The 25,020-nt window shown below is 38.5% G+C and overlaps 1 protein-coding gene across 2 annotated transcripts in view; it reads right to left on the bottom strand.

The window, feature by feature from the left end:
* Positions 1–25,020, bottom strand: part of TSPAN4 (tetraspanin 4) — a 753,539-nt gene that overhangs the window by 556,524 nt on the left and 171,995 nt on the right. For both annotated transcript variants that reach the window (XM_060769140.2, XM_067462592.1), the window contains one exon: positions 11,459–11,529. In XM_060769140.2, the coding sequence (XP_060625123.2) occupies positions 11,459–11,529 (71 nt within the window). The remainder of the gene's footprint in view (positions 1–11,458; positions 11,530–25,020) is intronic.

The following is a 25,020-nucleotide window of genomic DNA, read 5'->3' as shown; positions in this document are numbered from 1 at the left end:
TGAGGGCAGATGTGAGGAGTGAAGCTTCACTCCCCTTTCCTTTTCTTGAGTTACAGGGCTTCACTTGGCTGCCAGCCGATTGAAGTCCTAAAGTTCCAAGGGGGCAAATCTGGGCAAGTTAACCAAGGATGTAACTATTATGTAGTGGTGACTATTATGCAAGGAAGTACAGTAATCTGGATCTAACTCAATGTATTTTAAAATCCTAGATAGCCGCAAATAATAGTTTAAACTAAATTCTAAAGCAACTAACAGGGAAGACTAGATTTTTATCTACAATGAGACCACTGCAAATTGTCGTGAGTAAAATTCTACACATGAGGTGAACGGCACTGAAGAGAAATGCAATTCCACCTATTCACACGAACAGAATAAGTAACCAACAGAATCATTAAGTATCAAAGAATCTAAGAATTGGTTTGTCTATTCTTTCTGCAGAGCTGTCTCCCTTTCAGTTACTCGGCCTGAAGGATGCTCATTCTCTGTGTGTGTTTTTTACAGTAACTGAAACGGAGGAATTGTAATGCTTTCTTTATGTTCTGACACCTTTTTGTGAGGTTTAGAGAACTGAGGGAGGTCACAGGGGATGTGAAGGGCTCCAAGCAGGTGGGTGCCCAGTGAGAACTCACAGAGTGCCGCCAATATGGGATATGCCAGTCATCAGGATTCTAATTGGCACCAACAGGGCTCTGGCAACGGAGGCACACGTCTCAGCTGTCAGCACCCGGAGGCATTGCTCCAGGGCAGATCTGGAGAAGCCCGGTGCAAAGATCTTCATAGTAGGCGGCTGGGAGACTGGAGAGACATTTTTAGCTATGTGCAGATACCTGAATCACACATCTGAACAGAAAAAGGGAAATGATTCGGCTTTTCTAGACAACACCTACAGGAACCATCACTTTAGGTAATTTACATTTAAATGGAATTTGTTCATGGAGATTATTTTGCTAGTCATATTGAATACTAGTCTCTCCTGGTCACTGCTAAAAGAAGTTTTTAAAACTTCTCTCCTGTTTTTTTAACCAGTTGTAGTTAAAAATATGCTTGTTACAATTAATTTGATTAATGTCAAGCACTCTTGGCTGAAGCTGAGTTTCTTGCTCCATTTCAAATTGGTTTCACACCTAGTTTTGAAGCAGAGAGTACCTTGAGGATATAACCCTTTCAGTGATCTTCCACTTATTAGTTGGTTTCAAATCTGTCAACTTCTGTTTTTATTTAAATTTTATTTAGAATTTTCAGATACATAAAAAGCAATGCACTAACACTATCTTCTGGAACATGGCCATGCAGCCCAGAAAACTCACAGCAATCCACTATCTTATCTACTTTAACAATAGAGAGCCAAGTTAAAAAAAAAAGAGAAAGAACCAACACAAATATAAAAAAGATGAAGAAATTAGAAAAGAAAAGGAACTTCCACTCTTCTCTTCAATGGCTATTAAATTGTATCAAATTATAAGATTCATCAATACCACTAACTTACAAGATGAGAAAAATCAATACTTCGAATGAAATATTTTACAGTCAGAGATATAATCCATAACAAAAACTTAGATGAGTACCAGTACATATTTATTACTAAATATCAATATTAATATTAAGTCTATGAACTTCTGGATAGGCCGAGGTGAGATGTAAAAGCACTGTAAAAGCACTGTAGTACGCAGGTCCTGCTCTTACTCAAATATCAATTCTACAAAGGATAACTGTTCTGTTCAGAGAGTGTTTGTACTATGGCACTCCTCGGGTTTCTATCTTATTCCCTAAACTGAACCTAACGACAGAAATTATTCAGAGATATGACTACTAATATGCAGATAGTACCTTATTTTACCTCTTGTTTTCATATAATACAGTTGAACTAGTTAATATTATGAACTAGTGATTAAGCAGGGAAATTGACAGAATAACTCTAATTTTACCAAATAAGCAATTTTTTTTCACATTTTGTCAAACCTGCCATATCATCATTTTCCGTTTTGTTTTTGGCTTTTTCAAGACAGAAATGCCTAAACATCTAAGGAGGGTATTCACTAGAACCCGATTCGAACAGACAGATACAATGGTTAAACATGGAAGGTTTAACCAAGTTCCATATAATGAACGTTTCTGTATCTGTGGGGCGACAGAGGTAGAGGATATTACACATGTACTGTTTAATTGTATTTTGTACAACAAAGAGAGAAATCAATACTTCGGACCATTCATCATACAGAAGACTCACTGGGATCCCATATCAAAACTACATTCTTAATGGCTGGTCAGAATGCTAAGATAACACACCAAACAGCCCATTTCCTTCATAAAGCAACGCAGCTGAGAACTGCATATCTGAAGGCGATTGGGGTAAACTGTAGGGGTGACGCAGATATCTGAAGTGGCTTGGGATTGTGTAATAGCTGGTCTATTTTCACATTCATTTTAACCTTCGTTTTTAATTTTTTTAATTTTTGTGGTATGAAATTTTATCTTGGCATTTTAATGATGATATTTTTAGTTATCTTTTAACCTAATCAGGTTTGAATGTGTGTTGGTTTGCTGTTGTGGGGGTCTTGGGATGGTGATTGTTGTCTGTTTGTGCACGTTTCTGTTTTTGTTTTTAATGTTGATGCGGTCAATGGACTAATCAATAAACTTTGCCGCAGAGCCCTTTTGGAAGCCAAAGTTTCTCGTGGAGCCCCAATAAATCTTTATATATTATACTGTATATAATGTATATATATCAAGCATGGGCAAACTTTTTGATGCAAAGCACCCACAAAATATGGCCACCTAACGTTTGTAATAATAATAATAATAATAATAATAATAATAGGAGAAACCCTAGGGGCCATCCAGTACAACCCCCCTCTGTCATGCAGGAAAAGCCGAATCAAAGCACCCCCAAAAGATGGCCATCCAGCCTTTGTAGTAGTAACAGCAGAAACCCAAGGGACCATTTACTTCAACTTCCTTCTGCCATGCAGGAAAAGCACAATCAAAGCACCCCCAACAGATGGCCACTCAGCCTTTGGAATAACAACAACAACAACAGCAACAACAACAACAGCAACAACAAGAGAAACTCCATGGGCCATACAACCCAACTCACTTCTGCCATGCAGGAAAAACACAATCAAAGCACCTCCTGAGCGCTGGGAGAGAAATAGGGTTTTGGAAGCAAGGGCGGCAAAAGGGAAAGGATCTGGGAGGCAAGGGAACAGGGAGAAAGGGCTTTTGGGGGTGAGGGAGGCAGGAGGAGGAGGGGGAGCAGGAAAGAGGAGGGAAAGCTTGGAGAGGGAGGAAACTGCAGAGCTTTTCAGTATGCTTCGCGAAACCCCAAGGGCTCTGTGGAGCACACTTTGAGAACTGCTAGTCTAAACTGTTAATAAACAAATCACTCTTTGCACATTTCTCCAAGTCTGCTTTCTCTCAGTTCTGCCTCTTCACTTGGGGGATCAATACTCTTGACAACCCTGAAGGCATCTGAATTCTGATCAATTGCAAGAGCTTCATTAAAGTCCACTGGTGTGCACAATATATAAGCCCAATGTGATCACAGGAGTGGGATGCTGCTTTCTTGGGTATTTTACTAGACTGGGATATGCAAAATGCAGCTGTCAATTTCGATATCTCCTGCTGAAGCTGACTCACTCCAAAGCACTGGGCTAGTTCTATAGACAAGAGAAACAGCAGCGACTGGGGAAATTTTCACTTAAGGCTTTAAAATGTTTTATACCGTTTTATTATTTTAGTAGTGGTTTCACTTTGTTTTTTATTGGTTGCATCATTTCAACTTCTTCCGCTACCCTAGAGTGCTTTTACTGGATTGTTATTATTACAAATTGAAAATGCTTTATGTGAAATCAAAAAAACTCCGAAATTGTCCACATTTCTATCATGGTAGACAGAAATCAAGTCCTCCCTCATGTTTCATAGTACACAAACTCCATCTAATTCACAAAACATTTAAAATATTATATAAAGTTACCTTCTCGTTATGTGTATAAGTTATATATGAAACATATGGAACACTTCTGGTCCCAAGCCTTTTGGATAAGGGATAGTCTGTTGTTGTTGTTGTTGTTGTTGTTGTTGTTGTTGTTGTTGTTGTTGTGGTTATGTTTATTTATACCCCATCTCATTCCCAAGATTGAGACCCAAAGTGGTTCACAGCTTTAAAAAATCAATGCAATTAAAAATATACAAAAAGTAAATATTAAAATAGGAGTTAACTAGTACTATTTTTAAAATGATTCTGTTAAAATACAATTTTGGGTGAGTGGGTGGGTGTTAGGAATAGCTTGACCTAAATAATTGTAGCACTTCCCTGCCTGTTCTTTAAAACTCTCTTTTAAAGGTCATTCTCCCTCTCTATGTCATCATTTGTCATTTTGTCAACAATTAAAGCAATATGCCTTCAGTAAACTCATGGTGAGGTACATGTGTACACTTGCAAGTTGGGATATGCTAATAGCCAAGGATATGCAATAACCATCTGAAAGAGACTTCATACTGTGCACATTAAGCAAATGTTCAAAAGATGTTAGTTCCTATACAGTACAACTCCTTTATCCAGAAGGGATATATTTCAAGACCCACCTATCCATTGATATCTGAAGCCATGAATAATAGTGAACCTTACCATAGCATCTCACTGTAAGACCTAGAGAGGTGCACATTTAACTGGGTGTTTTCCCAGAACATTTTCCATATTGTTACTCTTTTGAAGAAAAATACTGCCTGGCTCATTTATTGTGTGCACAGTTTTATAAACCAGAATATGGAGTTTTGACCCAAAGAAAAATTTCAGTGTATTTCCTTCTTTTGTTGCTAACAATGCAACCCTTTTTCTGGAGCCAAACTTTATGATTGCAATGTAGAGGGGCGAAAGAAAAAAAACGTGTGCCACAATGATAAATAATCTTGCCATAAAATATAAAACCTGAAAAAAATAGTTCGGAGAATATATAAGGGGACCAAAGTGGAAAAAAAATATCCCGCTGCTTCAGTAAATGACAGAAAGAAAAATATTGGCTGCTGAGTTTTAAGAAGGTTAACATTACAAAGCAGTACAAGACTACTGGTTATGACAAAGGGAAGTTTCTTGAATATAAAAATTGCTTCAGCCAACACAAAAGGAGGAGTTTGAATGGTTACAAAAAGAAACTAAGTAATAGGGCAGGGTCAAGAAAAAAACATTTATGGGGGAAAAAGTGAGGAAGTAGCTTGGGTGTTTCAAAGCATTAGCTTTATATGTTCTTTTGTAAGTATATTGCTTTAATGAGACTCCGCTCTCTTGTTTTTCTCGGCTCTTTGAGAAACAGAATACTGATGTACAGAACTGAGAACAGTACTTGGCAATTCTGTGGAACATTGGAATATATATATTGTCAAAGGCTTTCATGGCTGGAATCACTGCGTTGTTGTAGGTTTTGCAGTCTATATGGCCATGATCTAGAAGCATTCTCTCCTGATGTTTCGTCTGCATCTATGGCAAGCATCCTCAGAGGTTGCAGGCAAAACGTCAGGAGAGAATGCTTCTAGAACATGGCCATATAGCCTGAAAAACCTATAACAACCCATTGGAATATATAGGTTTTCATTTGACAACAGATTCAGTCCTGGACACCACCTGAAATACCCCTTCCCACAATCAGGAAATCAATGATTCCCAACCTTTTTTTTGACCAGGGACCACTCGACCAGGAACAAATTTGATGAGGGACCACTTGACCAGGGAACACCTTCAACATTAGTACCAAAAAGGTTACAAATCAGTTTTTGGTCAACTTTAGATTCAGTTTGGTTATTTAGGGTGATGATTCAGAAAATCACATTAGATAGACCACATCAGCTGTAGTTTCTGATAAAGAACATATGCCATGGTCAGCGACAGGGAAGGAGTGGCAGGCGACAGGAAAGGAGCAGAAATAAAATAAAATAAAGTGGAAGGAGACTTGCGGACCAGATTTTCATCCTCAGGTTGAAAACCACTGTGTTAAGAACCACTGTGTTAAATGAACAAAACAATTGCATGATTCACCACACCATGTTGTTTTCCTTCCTCGTTGCTGGGTTATTTAAGTCAAAGGCATTCAATTCTACCTCCCTCTCTCTCAATATTTTTAAGCTGACAGTTAGGCTGTCTTTGATTATATGAACACCAAATTCTTCCTTGATATGCACTGAAATGCCTTAACAGCTTTTGATAACTGCAGATGGACTCCACATCTTTGTACAACATTATTTTTTAATTCTATATTTGGCCTCATTTTCTGAGATGCACAAATAGTGGGCAAATTATCAAGGTGCAATGACAGGAAGTTTGGTAATGGGAAAGCCTCAGCTCATGGCATCAGAACATCAAAACCTCTACCATGCATAACAGGATGCCTGTTATATGCACCACAAAATATAAAAAGTATGAACAACTACCTTGCTTTGTACAATTTCCCTTTACCAATGTTGTCACTTTCAGCTTTGCATTAAATATTCTAACCATGAGCACAGATTTAGCTTGGTCTTTAAGCTAATCTTTCATTGTACTATTAGACAAAATTGCCAAATCTACATAACTAAAATGTGGGATTTTTTAACAGTTTGCATACAAAATACATTGAAAAAATACATTCAAGGCACTCTCCAAAGGTGCGCAGATTTATGGATGAGATTCTCATGTACATATAAATTAAGGAAGCTGTGATCATAAGCCTTTACCCAAAGCAACTTAAGAAGCTGAACTAAGAATATTGAAAATGGTCTCCTGTGACTATATGTACATCTAACAGGGACTAGCTCTGTAGATTATAAGATCAGCTAATTTCTGTCCCTTAAGGAATGACATTTCTGCAATAACAATAAAAAGTAGAAGGTGCAAGATATTAATAGGAAATTATGAAAAGTGTGATTCATACAAGATGCCACACAAGCAGAAACAGCTAGAAGTATCCTCTGTTGTTTTGGTCTGGAAAGACAGGTGCCTGTTCAAATTTCTTCTGAATCAAGGCAATTTGTTTATGTTCAATACACACTCAAGGAACACACAACTGTATGACTTTAAATGATACAGACAAGGAGCCATTCATATTCTTTGGCTCTGTATTTCAAGGAAGCTTTAAAATTTGGCATTCTGAAATTTCTTGCTTGGGCCTTTTCAAGGACCCTGCTAGCATTCATTTTGTCTATTTCTCTATTAAAATATTGGCGAACAGTTCCTTAAATTTCAGAAGAGATGCAATGTTGTCTTTCCAAAGTGTGTTGCTTCATCTCTTAGTAATATCATTATTCCCTTACTTCAAATTTCACTTGGAGTAATCAAAGTTAAATATATATTTAACAATGACTGGAGTTAAATGTCTTACTTAAGTCTTTCTATAGGAAAATGAAATTCTATCCTTTGACTGACCACTATTCTTTTCCCACTTGTAATGCTTCCTCTGTCCAACACAAAAGACACATATGTAGACAGAAACAGACATATTGTCTTCTACCCACTTTAGACCAACATTGCATGCACTGCTCTGCCAAATATTCAAGGTGCATAACTCAGCAATGCCAAGGAAAACAATGCAATGCAATGCAATGCACATTCCACACACAAACCAGTTATAGCAAATCTGACCAATAGCCCTTCAGAATATTTTCCAGTGACCGTTATGCAGGCATATTTTTGAAGGTAAAAGAATTGAGGTGTGCAAGCTATAGGTTCTAGAAACTGACTGGGAAACACATACAAGTTACCCCTAAGTTCTCCAGATGGAAGATAAGGGTCTAAATCAGTGATGGGCAACCTTTTGAGCTTGGTGTGTCAAAATTTGCCAAAAACCTGAGCATAACTTGGATAGAGTGTCAACTTCGAGAAAAAAACCCCATAATTTTGCAATATTTATAGTTTAAATAAGAAAAATGTATATTCCATGCTGAGTTATGGAGTGAACAATGCTCAAACTTGCAGATGTTAAATTTGTAGAGCCTTTTACAAATTTAAGGATGGAATTAGATTGGCTCTTATAAGGTGTACTTCTCTGTATGCGGCCGCATGTGTCATCAAAAATAGCCATGCGTGTCAGTGCTGACACGCATGTCATAGGTTCACCATCACAGGTCTAAATCAACCAATCAACTTATATACAGGTTGGTATTACCTGCTGTAAATAAATGTCCACATGACAAAAGCATTTCCATTACTATGACTGTTCACAAACCTGTTCATACAGTTAGCCTTCCATATCCACAGATTCTACATCCACAGATTCATCTGTGACTTAAAAAATATTGCAGGAAAAAAATCCCAAAAGCAAACCTTGCTTTTATTATTTTTATAAGGGACCACATTTTACTATGCCATTGTACCTAAGACAATGTGATTTTAGTATTCATGAGGGTCCCGGAACTAAACCCCAACAGCTAAAAAGGACTCACTGTATTTGCCTTATAAAGTGGCCTGGGGGCTCTTAAAAGTTTACACAGGTTTTTTGTATATTGTGCCCTCCATTTGTACCTCTTCAAATTCCACAGCACTGCTGGTCACAGCTGACATCCAGCTAGAGTGCTCAAGGGCCAGGGCTTCCCAGTTCTCAGTGTCTATGCCACAGTTTTTAAGGTTGGCTTTGAGCCCATCTTTAAATCTTTTTTCCTGTCCTCCACCATTCCGTTTTCGGTTCTTGAGTTCAGAATAGAGTGACTGCTTTGGGAGATAGTGATCGGGCATTCGGACAATGTGGCCGATCCAGCGGAGTTGATGGCCTATTAAATAACAGTACTAATAACAGCACAGACATAGATTTTGGAACATGCCTTATGCCAACATGGGTACCCCTGGGTTTTATACCTCAAAACAACATTTTCTCTATCAGACATGAAGCATGACATTACATTAGTGCTGTATTACAATTGAATATACTTAGTGTAAGCAATTCTATCCACAACTGTTGTCTGTAAGTATGTAAATATGTGAATATTTACATACTTACAGTATGGTAAACATCAGTAAATTCTCAAGATCATTTACAGTCCTCAGTCATGTGGGATCATTTCTACAGGAGCCATGGCAGCAGGCATGTAGCCAGGGGGGGGGGGCTCGGGGGGCTTCAGCCCCCCCCCGAAATTTTCATGGTGGTTCGCGAAAAGGCCTTACTGGTGCATTATTTAAACTGTTATGTTTATTAATATCATGATTTGATCACCATTCTCAATATATCCCATATGTATGGGGGTATTGGGGTAATGATACAAAAGGTTTGCTAGGCTAGACCCTCTTTCACTCAGACTCAGCCCCCCCCCCGAAACTCAGCCCCCCCCCAAAACCCCCCCTGAAAATTTTTTAGCCCCCCCCCCCCCCCCCCCCCGAAACGAAATCCTGGCTATGGGCCTGCATGGCAGTCGACAATATCTTAACAGTTGAGCAAAGACAAATAAAAGGTTAATTATGTAACTGAATTTTAAATGCTATAAAAAAATAAAATGCTGTGGCATTCCTGTTAGATGGAAACAAATGTGTGACTTATGTCACTTTGCGTGTTTATGACAGATGGCCATCTGTCAGGGGTACTTTGTGCTTTTCCTGCATGACAGGGGGTCTCTTCAAACTCTATTATTCTATGATTCTGTAATTCTAGAAGCCCACAACATTTTCATATACAAGTATTTAAAACCATGCCAGAAATATTCATTTGAACTCCACAGATTAACGTTCAGTTTCCTCCTAAATTGGTAGCCAATCTTATGATTTTGAAACCCAGTTGTTCAAAGCCCAGACATTAGATGGGAATGGTCTATCTTTTCCTTTCAAGGATGTTAGGAAGATGAATGTGAGGACTCCAAATCCAAGAAGGCGGTAACTCAGATACGTTTTTAAAACTGATCAAAAGATGAATGGAAATATAACAGACAATACTGATGTGTGATGTGTACGCCAGAAGAAAATACAATCATTAAACTGTATTTCAAAGGTTTAACACTTTATAATAGAAATGTATGTTCCATTGATTTATGAGTTAGATTTATGGGTGCGAGAAATAATATTGTACTAAAGCTGACTTGCACAACCTGGGAATCACAACCAGACACAGTGAAGACATCTGCTCTTGTGCTTTGCTACTCTGCTGCTGGCTATGCATGCCCAGTGTGGAAAATATCTCACCATGTTAAAATAATGGATGTGGCTCTTAATGAGACATGCCAAATTATCACAGGATGTCTACGCCTCACACCACTGGAGAAATTACACTGTTTAGCGGATATCACACCACCTGACATCCGACGGGAAGTAGCAGCCAGTATTGAAAGGACCAAGGCATTGACATATTTGGTCCATCCTCTGTTCAGGTGTCAGCTAGAATAACAATGCCTTAAATCAAGAAACAGCTTCCTAAGATCTACAGAGATACTTCCAGGAACACCTCAGCAAGCGAGAGTCCAAAAATGGCAGGCTAAAACCCAGCACCTCAATCAGTGGCTGAGACTAGATGAGAAATTCCCTCCTGGGCACACAGAAGACTGGGAGATCTGGAAGCTGCTGAACAGGTTGTGCTCTGGCACTACAAGAGGCAGAGCTAACTTTAAGAAATGGGGCTACAAAGTGGAGTCCACAACATATGAGTGTGGAGAAGAGCAAACTACAGACAATGCAACCTGAGCTCTGCCACATGCACAATGGAGGACCTTCTCACAGCAACACCAGAGGCACTCCAAGTGGCCAGCTTCTGCTCAAAGGACATTTAGCATCATGTCAAGTTTTTTAAACTTTGTGTTTTTAAATGCATTTTAACTGTACCCTCAACCTGTTTCTGATATAATTAATAAATAAATAAAATGGGTTAGGAGAGAAGAGAAGATTGACAGAGGCCAGTGAATGGTTTTGTAAGGGTTGGAGAAAGAACAAGTATTTCCTTAGTATTTTCACAGATGGTAAGGAAAATAAATCATGTGTCTAAACCCATGGACTCTGTAAGAGCCTTTGAAATGTGGGGCAAGATTCAAAGCATTGAATTTTTGAAGACAATTTCATTGAATAGTTATGACAGTAAATTATCCTAAGTGTCTACTATATAAAGGTCACCGAAGAACTACTCCCCTACTGTTTGGCTCTTTACATTTTGCCCAATAGATGAGATTTCTTACAATGCACATTCGGCTTCCACCCCCTTATTTTCTCCCCACATTATGCAAGTGAATAATCATCACATGTGAAGAATGACAGCAGCATCTCAGATTAAAGGTATCATTATGAACACAGGCTTTCTTCGAAGAAAGATCAAACACATCCATACATAAATGGTCTCAATTTAAAACTTAAAAGAACAGACCACAACTAAGAGGTGCAAGGCAGAAAACTGCATTTCTAGGTCTGATCATCCAGACAGTTTGATTAAAACTTAAGTGGGTGGCTAATGGAGAACAAATAAGAAATGAATCAAACTATTTTTAAAATTAAGTCAACTACATTGTTGATGAATAAGATGTATAAACTTACTGGGACAGGTTTGTTTGCTGATGTTGTTGAATGTAGCACTCAGTTGTTAAAAACGGTGACAGTTCTTTCTTCTGTACTATTTAAATAGAAAAAAGGATTAGATGGAGGGTCATGGACAATTATTAAAATTGCAACATCAAACATCCAACATTTCAGACATTTCCCCATTCTTTTCCCATTTTGCATTTATGCTCTAATTAATATTCCAAAATATGTGTTGTAAAAATATTGCAAAGGCAGAGTAGCTGTACACATTATAGGAAATACATGCATGTGTCATCCTTGAACCCTCTTTATAGACTTTTTTGCAACTTGTAGATGGCAAACTGACAAGTTGTAGTCCCAAATAGTAAAAAGCAGATAAACCCACTGTGTTCATAGTTATATAATGTATAAAGCCACCCTAATCTGCTCTGCATTTAGAACACAACCATATTATGATTCCTTTCATCAAGATAAAAATACTTTACACAGGAAAGTCTGCTTATATGATAGTATATCAGCAGAAACATTAGCTTTGGGTGTCATTATGGTCTCATGGGTGTCATTATGGTCTCAAAGAATGGATCAGCAAAATGTGAATCTCTCCAATCTTCCTGCCTGCCACCCTTACCAACTTCTAGTTTCTCTGTCTGCCAACCTGTATCCCTGCTTGCCATTCCTCCAAATGGCTGTCGCAGTGCCCCTAGCCTTCCTGAGCTACATTTATCCCTGCTCCTTCCTGTGGGATATACGTCCAGCTTTTCACTCTCAGAACTCAACCTTGCCAGCTCTGGTGCTGCCAACAGTCTGTATGCTTGGCTGTGTATGACTGAGCACTACAAATAACCTTCTGCTTTGCAGTTTCTCATGCTAGGAATCAAGCCAAGTGATGCCAGCACATCATGGGTAATGGAACCGCAGCACAATGGGCACAGACAAACATCTTGGTGTAGTATAGCTATTATCCAGTTACATAAAAGAATGCATATATAATCCCTCCCTCACCAAGCTCATTGGAGGGAAGGATATTAGAGGCAAAGATGAAGTACTTTGGCCACATGATGAGAAGACAGGAAAGCTTGGAGAAGATAATGATGCTGGGGAAAATAGAAGGAAAAAGAGCGACCAAGGGCAAGATGGATGGATGGTATCCTAGAAGTGACTGGCTTGACCTTGAAGGAGCTGGGGGTGGCGACAGCTGACAGGGAGCTCTGGCATAGGCTGGTCCATGAGGTCACAAAAAAATAGGAAGCAACTGAATGAATAAATGACAACAACACCAACACACCGCCACGAGTCGCCCTAGGGCTGAGAGTGGCGGTCAATAAATGCAAGAAATAAATAAATAAATAAATTTTATTGCAGTTCTGGTCCCCAAAACTGCAACAAGTAAAGACTGAATAGAGAGTTTTACAATGTCACAATTGTTTGAATGACTACACACATCTGTTGCTTTACACTGGACACACTGGATGGATTTTCCCCCCAAATATTCAGGGAATTTATACTCTTTTGCTTGTAAGATTGCAGCAACATCCAAAGATAAGCTTAAATTTTAGAATTGTCCTTCAGGGTGCTTTACAAACATTTAACATTTTCAGTGTGTGGCTGGAGCATTTTGTGGTCTAGCCATTGTTTATCTGCTGTTCTTATTTTAATTTCATATTGTCACTTTAATCATTTGGAATCTTAATGTTGAATTTGTCATGTCTGAAACTGTAATTCACTTTACTAAATTAAGCCCCATTTTTACAAAATATGCCACTGAACTATGCTACTTTTTAAAAATTCACACATAATGACAGGGTCTGATTGGACCTCATTTGGGAGTAGTGATTTCAGGTGTTAAAAATATAACTTTCCGGAGAGGGATGCTCAGAAAACCATGAAGGGAATCAAGAAACACAGAACTTTCCAGACCTGGAGTATATGAATCTATTTTTTCTCTCTGATATTTTGCCAGCCTATAAATCACACCAGCAATAAGAGAAATCGGTAAGATACCTAATGAAGTTAACATGAAGTGTTCCCTGAGAGGATGTAGTTGCCTGACCAATTTTTAAGCCCCTTTGGGAAGAAAGGGCACTCTGAAGAGTCAAACAGTATGAACAGAATCACCTTTTAAGGCAGAAGCCCACTGAAACCAAATCTCAGTTTGAAATACGTGTGACTCATCATAACATGTAAGTAACACTGTGAAAACAAACTGGCAGAAGGGAGAAAAAATATCCAGGTGATGGAAACATAAGTAGCCCTTTCTGCTGCCAGCCCCATTCATGTTGCCAACTGCAGTTTGCTAGAATAAACAGCAGATTTGGATCAAAAATAGAGCAGACTGGAAGAGATCTGGCAATGGACAACCCAGAGGTGGTCTTTTAAAGCCCTATTAGGCCCAAGAAGAGACTGTTATTATCATATATTAATGTAAATTCTGTAATAAACTCACACTGAAACCAATTGAGCAGATGTTAGGGGCTCATTCATGTAACAATTTCACATAGCTGGAGCATCTCTGGGAAAGGTCTTGGTCCATGCCAAGCCAGGCTCGCTCACATTGCCACATACTAAAATCCCTATTTCAAGGAACATTACACGGACAGTGAAAAGAAAAGATGTGCATTGCTGCCCAGGCCAAAAGGAAGTAAAAGCCACATCGATGTTTTTAAAAATTGAAACAGGAAGGAAATGTCTAACTTCTTTCCAATACTGCCTACCCTGGTACTGAGTAAGTCGCAATGTGGATATAAAGCACTGAACAGTCTGGGGCAAATTCAATATAGAAAATAAAGAGGAGGTTGAACAGTACAAGCAATTCCAAAAAATGACTATTGAAAGCTCCCTTGTTTGATAAAAACTTTGATTTCCACATTCCAAAAAAGGAAAGAACTGGATATATAAAGTCCTATGTGGCCTTTGATTGGTTGATTGATTGATTTTTAATCTATTAGGAGCCGGGGAAGATAGTGACTATTCATTCAGCATCTGAGTAGGTTCTGCTAGTCAATTTGCCTTTGCATCTTTTATCTCTTCCATCTACTCAAAACATCTGATGCTACCTCCTGCATCATAGGGCCGCCCCGATCGAACATCAAGAGAATGGTGGTGCTGAACCCAGGGAAAGGAGACAAGTCAGCTCAAGAGAACAGAACAGAACATTTTCAAGCTCCCAGACATACATAGTTTTTAATGTAATCTGTTTAATAGAATACATTTTATAAATATTGTGAGCTGCTTTGAGAACTTCAGTTGAAAATTAGGATGTACATACAAATTAAATCAATCTTCCCACACCACATTTTATCCATATCTATTAACCTGTGCACAGACAATTTCTTCCAGATTCTGAAGTTGGAGCTGGAGGAATGTTATTACTACCTGGAACAGAGACAATAATATTTTTCTGTCCTCTTACAGTCTCTCATCAAAACCAGTGTGTATGTAGCTACGGCAGGCAAAGAATGGACAGGTGCCCAGTGTAAAGCCACTGGCAGAGTTTTGTTTAAAGGGATAATTACATATGCCATAATTCTTGATGTTTTCATTGATTTTTAACTTCCTCCTTTGAAAAAAAACTACTCTAACAAGTAAGAAAATTGCTTAAAATTTGAGTAGGAAAAATCCAAAATGCTCCCAAAAGCAATAAGACAAAGTAACCAGCAAATTGTACTGTTTAGTCATTACGATGCCCCTGTTCTCAGAAGCAACAGATTGGAGGGAACATCATTACCTGTTGTATGACAACTTCAAACTCTGGTCAATGTGCCTGAAACAGCTGTCAAGATTATTTTAGTTTGTACTGATAATGATACGGTCATATTTATATGTCCACATAAATATTAACATAATTACTTCACAGCTGGTATTCCAATGACAAATTTCCTGTACTAAACCATTTGTAAAATGAGAATGTGCTCCCTGCCCAGGTTCACAAATATTTTCTTATTAAAGACAAGAATAGAAGAATGCTGTCCGTCTGGCAGAAAGTTCCAAGACCATTAAACCTATGGTGATGGCGGTGGTGTCATTTCCAACTTATCAGGACCCTAAGGCAAACTATCACAGTTTTGGGGGGCTAAGAATGTAAGATTTGCCCAGGAGTACCCAATGGATTTCATGGCCAAGCAAGGATTCAAATCCTGGTCTCCAGAATTATAGTCCACCACGCAAACCATTATGCCAGGGTGAGTACAATGCATCAAGCTCTGAACATAATGTCCAGGGCTAGCCTATTTTGAAGCTGATTAAGGGAATCACCTTAGGAACAGTGTGCCAGGAGCTCCAAATTCACTTCTCTGCTCCCACTACACTGACAGGCCTCCTGCTAATCTAGGAAGTAGTACCTGTCCATCTTAATACCCGATCTCCTTAGCACTCCAGAAAGAGTAACAGGAAGGGGTATGTCTGCATCACTGATGAAACAGCCATGCCTGTGCTACCTTAACCATGTATGAAGTATTCAGGAACACAGAAATGTCTTCAACTTGGGGGGAAGGTTAACATTGGCAAGAAGGTATTTAATTTTGTCTACATACAGGTCGTATATATGCTTAGAAGCATCTTACATGTATTCACTAGATCTTACTCCAAGTAAGCCTGAATATATCAGATTGCAGATGACCTTTCGTATTCTTCGAAAGATTGCACAACAATATTTTGCTCATTGTTACACCTCTGATTGATATTTTCTGATAACTACAGAGAAACTCTATCTTTGGTGATCTAATTTTATCAGATAATTTTAGGGAGGCTAACACACACAAATGCAGGCTAGCCTAGTCTAGAGAAGGCTCAAGCCCTCCTCTGTGCTTCACTTTAGAGTTCTTGAAAGTAAAAACCAAAACCACGTCTCACATGAAGCACACCAGAGACCGGTTGCTACAGAGCCAACTATTTAAAGAAGTAGTTTCTCTGAGCTAGAAGTATGGGATGAGTGATGGTGAAGTATAGCTGTCTTCTGTTAAATATGTGAAATAATGTGGACTTGTCTGTCCTTTCTATGGGTATATCTAGTTGGGGTACCATGGACACGGCCACCGATTTCTCCTTATCTTTCTGCGGTACCACTGAATGCTGAAGTCTGTGAACACAACTGTTGCCAGGTCTTCCTGTCCCCTTGCCTTCTCCAAAAAAAATATGTTTCTTTTTTCCCTCCAGCAGAATGAGGAAACCTTTAGCCTCAACAAATCTGGGCAATTTACTACAACTTACTATCTCTTGGTGATTGTTAATCTAGACAACATACTAATTCAATCTTTGAATCCCTGCAGCAAAACAACATGGTGATTTTAGTATTGGCCCCGAAATTCTAGAAGCTTAATTACAGAGTTGTTACTGGCAACACAGATTTCTATGACGTAAGACACACACACAGAGAGAGAGAGAGATTAAGAAAATGCTAGCATTTGCCTGGCTTTTTCCTTTGTCTAAAAATATTAGCATAGCCTCTTAGCACAGTCTCCTCTTAGCACTGCCTGCATTTGAGTCATTCCTTTTTCTCTCAGCAGTGCAGTCTACAGGGATTTCTTTCTCCCATCCATAATTTCATTGTCACTGTCACTCATTCTCTCATAAAACAGCATAAAGTAAGTTATGAAAGATTGTCTCTGAAGTGTCAGGACTGGCTTATGCAAGATTCCTTCAACATGATACCATGGCAGAAAGGTGTTTCAAGATTTGGCATGGAAATAACCCCATGCCCCTTGTGCACCACAGTCCACCTCAACGATACATCCAATCATATAAGTGAAAGCAGAACCTACTGTGAAGTACACAGTCACATGCATCAACATATATACATATACACACAACTGGAGGAAGAGGGAAAAGAAATGCCAACATATATTTGCCTATTGCCAAAGATGGGTAAGTTATTCCACGGGACTACACCCCCCCCCAAAAAAAATTGCCACTATCAGACATGTTGGAAATTGTAATCCCCAAAAGTAGTTTTTCAGACTCTGCTTACTACTTATTTACTGTGCATCGTTCAACAAAACCAGCGGTGAAGGAAATCCCTCCCAGTGTTTGGAGCATGCTCACATAAGGACTGAGACATTCACACACCACCATCTAACTAGGATATCTCCCTAAAAGACTCCATGATCAGATCAGATCTAAATTCAAGTGTCAAGGTTAAATTTGCCAGGAGTGTTCTTGAGACAGAGTAAGTATATGGCTATGCAGCCATGTCCACTCAACATGCACACTCACTCTGCCTAACAGTCTACCTGCATTAAAGTATACTGCTATGAAGTGGCCATTCAATCAGTACAAGTATGATCACCTCAGGCACTCTCCCCTTTCATCTTAAGGCAAAAGTTTAACACATTCAGTATGTCTGAGACTTTAATGTAAGCCATCAATATGTGCTATGTCATTGTGAGTAGAGGAGACATTGCTATTGACTTTGACTACAAATAAAGGACTCCATGTCTAAACTTACAGACAGCTGACTCTACCACTTCATAAATTATGAAGCGCTCTACCTCCTGTTCATGAAGCTAGCTATGAAGTTGCCTTCTATAGCTGGTCCCTTCAAATAACCTTTTCCTTATTCATTTCACACACTGCAGCAGGAACCGAAATATATCTCAGTTCTATTCATCCCTTCACCAGAAATCTTTCTAGGAGATTTTGCTCTATGGACCTACTGGCATTATGGACCTAATGCCCCAGAAATAAAATAGTGCAGTAACACTCTGTATTGGCATGGTTTCATGACTAGACAACACAAATGTGCATTTTAAATCACAAACCAATATATAGGCAGGCTAAGTGTGTATATACGTATGGGAAAACTGTTGGAACCATGGTAATGGCCCTGTAAACTCTGAATAAACAAAATTTCCGAAGTCTGTCAAGGCAATGAGTTCTATTTTACTGTGAGCTCTTTTGATGTTGTTCCAGTAAAATTCAAAGTTCCAGGTTACATTATGGGATGGCTCCAAAAATGTTCAACATTGCTCCAGATCTCTAGTGTGGGAAAGGCTCAATAAGACTGCTAAATTAATTACAGAAAAGCTAGATGTACAAAAGAAATAAAAAGGAGTCATGCCCCCCATCCCTCAATTCCATTGAGATCCTCAGACTGCTCATTACTAGATGTAATTTCTTTGTAATTACTTGGAAAATGGCATTCGAAGGCTGAAACTGATAGCACAGGAGTGCTAGGGCAGGAGGTTCTGCCAAACACTTTATTTCCCTGTTGTTCCTTGATTAAATTATCTTTCTCCCCATATTCTTCAGTTTCTGCCATCAGGAATCTCTTTCTGCATGAATTTCCTGTAAACTACTCAACAAGCCAAATAACTCTGTGTGGGATCCCTTTGTCTTCTGTCACACACTGGAGTTCATTGGTACAGGATTCCTGATAGTTGAAGCTCAACAATATTGAGACCTTTCTATATTGCCATTTGTGAAAGCCAGCATGTTGTACTGATTTCAGTGATAGGCTAGGACTGAAGATGAGGAATCAGCTTCCCAAACTGTCATAAAAACCCTCTGGGTAATCTTAAGCAAATCAGACACTCTCAGCCTGAGATAGAGGTGAAGCAAATAAATTTTGTCAAAAAAAACCCCTGAAAACGTAGCCGGGAACAATCTAAAGGTACATAACAACAACAAAAATGTTGCCATTTATACTGAAAAATACATCCACACCAGTCTTGGATCTTATGCATTTTACCCACTGTTGTCCCATAACCAACATGAAGTTTCCTAGTTTCCAACAGAACTCACAACCTCTGGGGATGCCTGCCATAGATGCTGGTGAAATGTCAGGAGAGAATGCTTCTAGGACATAGCCATATAGCCCGAAAAACCTACAACAACCCAATGAAGTGTGGTATTGCTACATAAAACCTTGAACCATGTTCAGCCTGTGTTCAAACAAGTGTTGAGAACTGACATTTCCTTTGTCTTTGCTTTGTTAGCACCTGTGTTCATGGAAATAAGCCTAATGATAGTCAGATCCCACAAGAATATTGTATCTTTAGGAAGCTGTTCCATCATTCTGTACTAGGTCCTTATTAATTTACAGCAAACTGTTGGCATTACAACAGGGCATAGAACAGAACACATTTAAACACATACAGCACAGTCACTAAGGTATGATTAGTATTATCTGAAGGGAATTCTCACATCCCACAAGCAGCTTTATAGAAAAATTCACTACTACTTTTGCAGGCACTCACCTGCTTCTTCATCCCTTGTTTTGTTACTTAATTTTAGTTTCATATCTTTATGCCCCATCTGCTTCTTACACTTCCTTAGTATGACCCCTTCAACGACCAAGACAAAACATCAATCTCTTTTTTTTCATCTTGTGAAAAAAATCAGGATTATACCTTTGGGGGAGTGCTTTCCACTAAAAGCTAACCAGTAATTGCACAACTGGGGAAAAAAACAGTTCTCCCACCTTCTTTCTCTGGAACAGAGAAAGAATTGGGGGGGGGGGGGGATTCCAAACCTTTCTCCTCTACCCACACCAACACAATTCGTTCTCGGCCTGAATAAGGAAACTACTTTTAAAATCTAGATCTTTTCTCAAATACTAATTTGAACCTAACAGACAAAGGACACGTTCTCTAATTAATGTCAGCATGAATCACTGGCAATCTATGTAGAAGGAAGAATACAACTTGCAATGCAAGGAAGAAGTGTCTAAAGTGAATCATGCATGCTCAGGACACACACACACACACACACAAACACACACTTCAAAAGAGCTTGATATCTTTTTTCATTCATTCCTAAAATGATGGCTTTGCAACTTCACATGCCCAACAGTCAATCACTTTTAACAGGACTTATCTAAAGCCCATTTGTTACAGAATATGTCTTTTTTTCTATTTGATTCTACATGCTTCACAGCAGACTGCAAGGATAAATAAGGAGATTACTTGCACTAACTTGTACATTTTCATGGTGATTTTTCAAGGCTGATTTTACACCACGCTACTGAGACTTTTACTTAAAACCCAATTTCCTAGGATTGTCCTACACTGTTGCAGAACAGACTACTGACAATCAGTTGATTGTGTTTTTCCTGGGGGGAAATCTAAACAGTTACAGTCTAAGACTGCCAGTAGATAACAAAACCAATTCTGCAGGGTTTGCACAGCCAAGGCATTCCCTGGACCTTTTGTCAACAATTCCGTAACTAGACAATCCTGGACTGCATGGTTAAATGAGCACAAAATACAGATAGACAAATAAAACAGGAACAGTGGAAGAAGGTCTGGACAAAGAGTACAAAATTCACTTTATGCAATGGTTTGAAAACAAAATTTATAAGATGATATATAGGTGGTATCTGCCACCAGGGAGGTTTTCAAAAATGTATAAAAGAAAATCCAGTAACGGTTGGAAATGTGAGAAAATGTTGGGACATTTAACCATATATGGTGAAAAGTCAAGACCAGATTTATTTTCTGCAGGAGACACATCAACAGAAGGAGAGTTGTAATAAAATTAATCTGGATTGAGTAGAGCATTATATAAAGGGATTTGGAAGTTCTAAAGCCAGGGCGGTCGCACTGTTGATTCCACAGAGAGAGGGTCTTAAGATTGATTTAATAGATAATTCTGATAATTAAGGGTACAGTAGATAATGAGGATTATCTACTAGTGAATGTCTATGCCCCAAATTGTGGCCAAAGGGATTTTTAGAGGAGTTGACAAAAAAGATTAGAAAAGTACAAACAGATAATATGATAGTGGCAGAGGATTTCAACACAATGTTTAACTAGAAACTGGACTCATCACGAAAGGGAGGAGATTTACAAGCAAGATGCAGTTTTGCTCAGCTGATTAACAATTATAATTTAAAGGATGTACTGAGACCAATAAAAGGGAATGAAAAGCTATATACATATTATTCAGCAGTGCATAAGCTATTCACTAGAATTGATTATATATTCGTAACATCACACCTAGCAAAATATGTCAATGAAGTCACCTTAAATTTAAATTCTATAAGTGATATTATATTAGAATATCAAACTGACTATGAGCTCCTGAAAAGAATGTGGATGGATATAGAGATTAATATGAAATCTATAAGGGAAAATATCCTTAGAGAATGAGAGAAATTTGGGAGATGAATTTAAGGGAACCCCCTTCATATGAGGTGCTTTGGGATGCAATGAAAGCAGTTTTTAGATGATTGTTGAGTAAATTTTGGGTATACTGAAGAAACAGAAAAGGGAACATGAGAACCAACTGATAGTAAAGGTAAAGGTTTCCCCTGATGTTGAGTCAAGTTGTGTCCAACTCTAGGAGGTGGTGCTCATCCCCATTTCTAAGCTGAAGAGCCAGCTTTGTCTGTAGACCCCTCCAGGGTCATGTGGCCAGCATGATATCATGAAGCACCTTCTTGACTGAGCATTACCTATTGACCTACTCACATTTGCATGTTTTCAAACTGCTAGATTGGCAGAAGGTAGGGCTAACAGTAGGAGCTCACCCCACTCCCCAGATTCAAACTGCTGACCTTTCGGTCAGCAAGTTCAGCAGCTCAGTGGTTTAACCCGCTGCTCCACCAGGGGCTCCAACTGACAGTAGAAATAAAAGAACTTGAATCAAAGACATTTTGGCAAATAGATTTTTTTAAATGCTAAAGTTTATATTAACCCAGACCAATGTGAGTTTGTTAAGGGAAGGCAAATGTCTGACTTGGTCCGCAGATTGATTAACATTATAGAGAATGTCAAAAGTGAGAAAGCTCAAGTAGGTATTATTGCATTGGATATACATAAAGCCTTCGACTCGGTGGGTTGGACAATGTTGAAATCTCTGATACAGAAGTATGGTTTTGGAGAGGATTTTCAACATATAATAGAACAAATATACTCAGAAAATAGAGCTTAATTTATAATTAACAATTTGAGTATTGAACTTTTAGTATTAAGCAAAGAGTAAAGCAGGGTTGTCCTCTTTCCCCGGTTCTATTTATATTAGTTATGGAATTATTAGCCTCTGCCATCAGGAAAGATAAGGAGATTCAAGGAATTGGTGTGAACAATAGAATCAAAATCGGCTTATTTGTGGACAATACACTTTTGACAATCAGAAATCCAGACAGGACACTAGATCTGATAAACAAACGTTTAAAAATAGTTTGGAAAAATAACAGGTCTTATAACTAATTGGAAGAAAACAGAGGTAATGACGATAAACCTGGAGGGAAAGGATAAAGAGAAAATAATGGGCCAACTTAAGGTTAAGATTAGAAGCAGTATTAAGTACTTGGGAGTCACGATACCCGTTAATTGCTCAGAGATAAAAAATTAAATTCTGAAATACTATTTAGGGAAATCCAAGAAAGACTACTGGAATATAAAAAAAACTAAAATCTCTCATGGTTTTGCAGAATAGCCATTTTTAAAATGAAAATATTATCTAATGTAATTTTCTTTGTAATATGCTACCCATTAGATTATCAGATGTTGATCTTAAAAAATGACAGAAAATAGCCAATGAATTTTGTAATGGAATTAGAAGATCTAGGCCAGTGGTTCTCAACCTGTGGGTCCCCAGGTGTTTTGGCCTACAGCTCCCAGAAATCCCAGCCAGTTTACCAGCTGTTAGGATTTCTGGAATTTGAAGACCAAAACATCTGAGGACCCATAGGTTGAGAACCACTGATCTAGGCTATTGAGAGGCTTATGGAACATTATGCTAATCAAGGTGGCCAATTGAAACATTTACAATACCTCCAACAGACAAGAGTTCTTTCTCCCACCCTGGACATTTTGCAGAAATATAAACCCCATTTTCCTAGTTTCCAACAGACCTCACAACCTCTGAGGATGTGATACATTTTGTGGCATGCATGCTAGATTTTTCCAGGTTCACCCTGTGATCTTCTAGCACTCTGATTGTTTTTGCTAATGCTTCCAAATAGATATGTCTGTAGCTCCCATGAGTGGAATAATGGATCCACTCTAAGGTTTAGTCTAAACTTCAAGGGGATTGTTAAAAATATGTGAATTTTCATTGAAAAATCAGCTTATCTATCTTCTTCCAGCTATTGTTCTTGATATTGCTGTTTAGATATTGAGCAAGAGGATATAGGAACAAAACTAATTATTCTTGGATTGGAATATGTGGTATCAGAATACAAGACAAAACACCTTTATAATTAGAAAGAGGCAAAACCTGCTGAAACGGTACAACTCCTGCCACCATCCACCATGGCAAACAGCCATATGAACAAACTTAAGTTCCTTGTCCATACAGAGCAGTGGTTCCCAACCTGTGGTCTATGGACCACCAATGGTTCACAAGAACTAAAATATGGTCCGCGGACTCACCGTTACTATGCCATTGCAACAAGAGCAACTAGTCTTGTGAAACCCTCTTATAGTGCCAAGGCTTATTAAATATGGTATTCTGTGTGCAAAAAGATGGCAACTACTTGATGGCATATATTCTGTATCAGAAACTAAAGCTGATGTGGTCTATCTAATGCAATTTTCTGAATCAGCACCCCAAATAACCAAACTGAATCTAAAGTTGACCAAAAACTAATTCGTAACCCTTTTGGTACTAATGTTGGAGAGCGGTCCATAGTCAAAGTGGTCCCTGGTCAAATGGTCCCTGGTCAAAAAAAGGTTGGGAACCACTGATATAGAGCAACATATTATGACACACATGCTCAGTGTCTTCGACTAGGTTGCTTTTGGTTTTCATATACCAATGAAGGTGACAATATGTTTGACATTTCAAATGTGCTGTGGATGTGAATCCCTGTTCTTTCACATTTGGCCTTCGGATTTCTTCATTTCTCTTCTGTCTTTAAGAGATTACTCCTGACAAATAGAAAGAAATCCTGAATGTCTTGGAAGGAAAGGGGGGATGAAGGAGTTGGGCATCAACACAAGGATAGCCCGGGGACACAGCTGTTACTTGGCAGTACAAGTAATTGAATTTCTGTTTCAACAAGACATTTCTGACTGAAAATAAGAGAATTCTTATTTTGTAGAGGTTGTTGTTCCTCAGATAGCATAACTATAAATCATATATGTAAGAGTTTACTTTTTATGCTGTGGAATTATGGATAGGGGTGTGATGACTATGACTTCCACTTTATATTTATAGAAAAATATTTTTAGTTTCTTCTATCTATGCTATGTGTATTTCTTCCAAAATTCACTCGTTCCATTACAGTGGGTAGGCGGATAAGAAATAAAGTTTTCCCATTTCATCAAGCTGTTTCCTTCTCTCCCAAACTGAAAACATAAATGGGGGTGGAGGGCTAAAATAATGCATCCTTTTTTTTACTCTGGATAAGGCTTTTAGTGCATTGAAGTAACCTACATTTAAATTCCAATTTAGAAGTAACTTCAAGTGTAACAATCATCCCTCTTCAATGTAAACATAATTAACACAAATTTTTAAAACTTTTAAAACTAAATGCAGTGTAGTGGCACTTTTCCTTTTAACCTTCCTAAAAAAGAACCTTTCTCACTCAACATCCCAGTCATGACAGGCAGCTATACCAATGTTGAAACAGCTCCTGCCAAAGGAAATTACTATGTCAGTATCCAGCATTCCAGCTGAAAAAACTCAGGACATCT

The sequence above is a fragment of the Anolis sagrei genome, chromosome 1 (assembly GCF_037176765.1).
Source record: "Anolis sagrei isolate rAnoSag1 chromosome 1, rAnoSag1.mat, whole genome shotgun sequence".
NCBI classification, from domain to species: domain Eukaryota; kingdom Metazoa; phylum Chordata; class Lepidosauria; order Squamata; family Dactyloidae; genus Anolis; species Anolis sagrei.
This window is presented reverse-complemented; position numbering and strand designations above follow the sequence as displayed.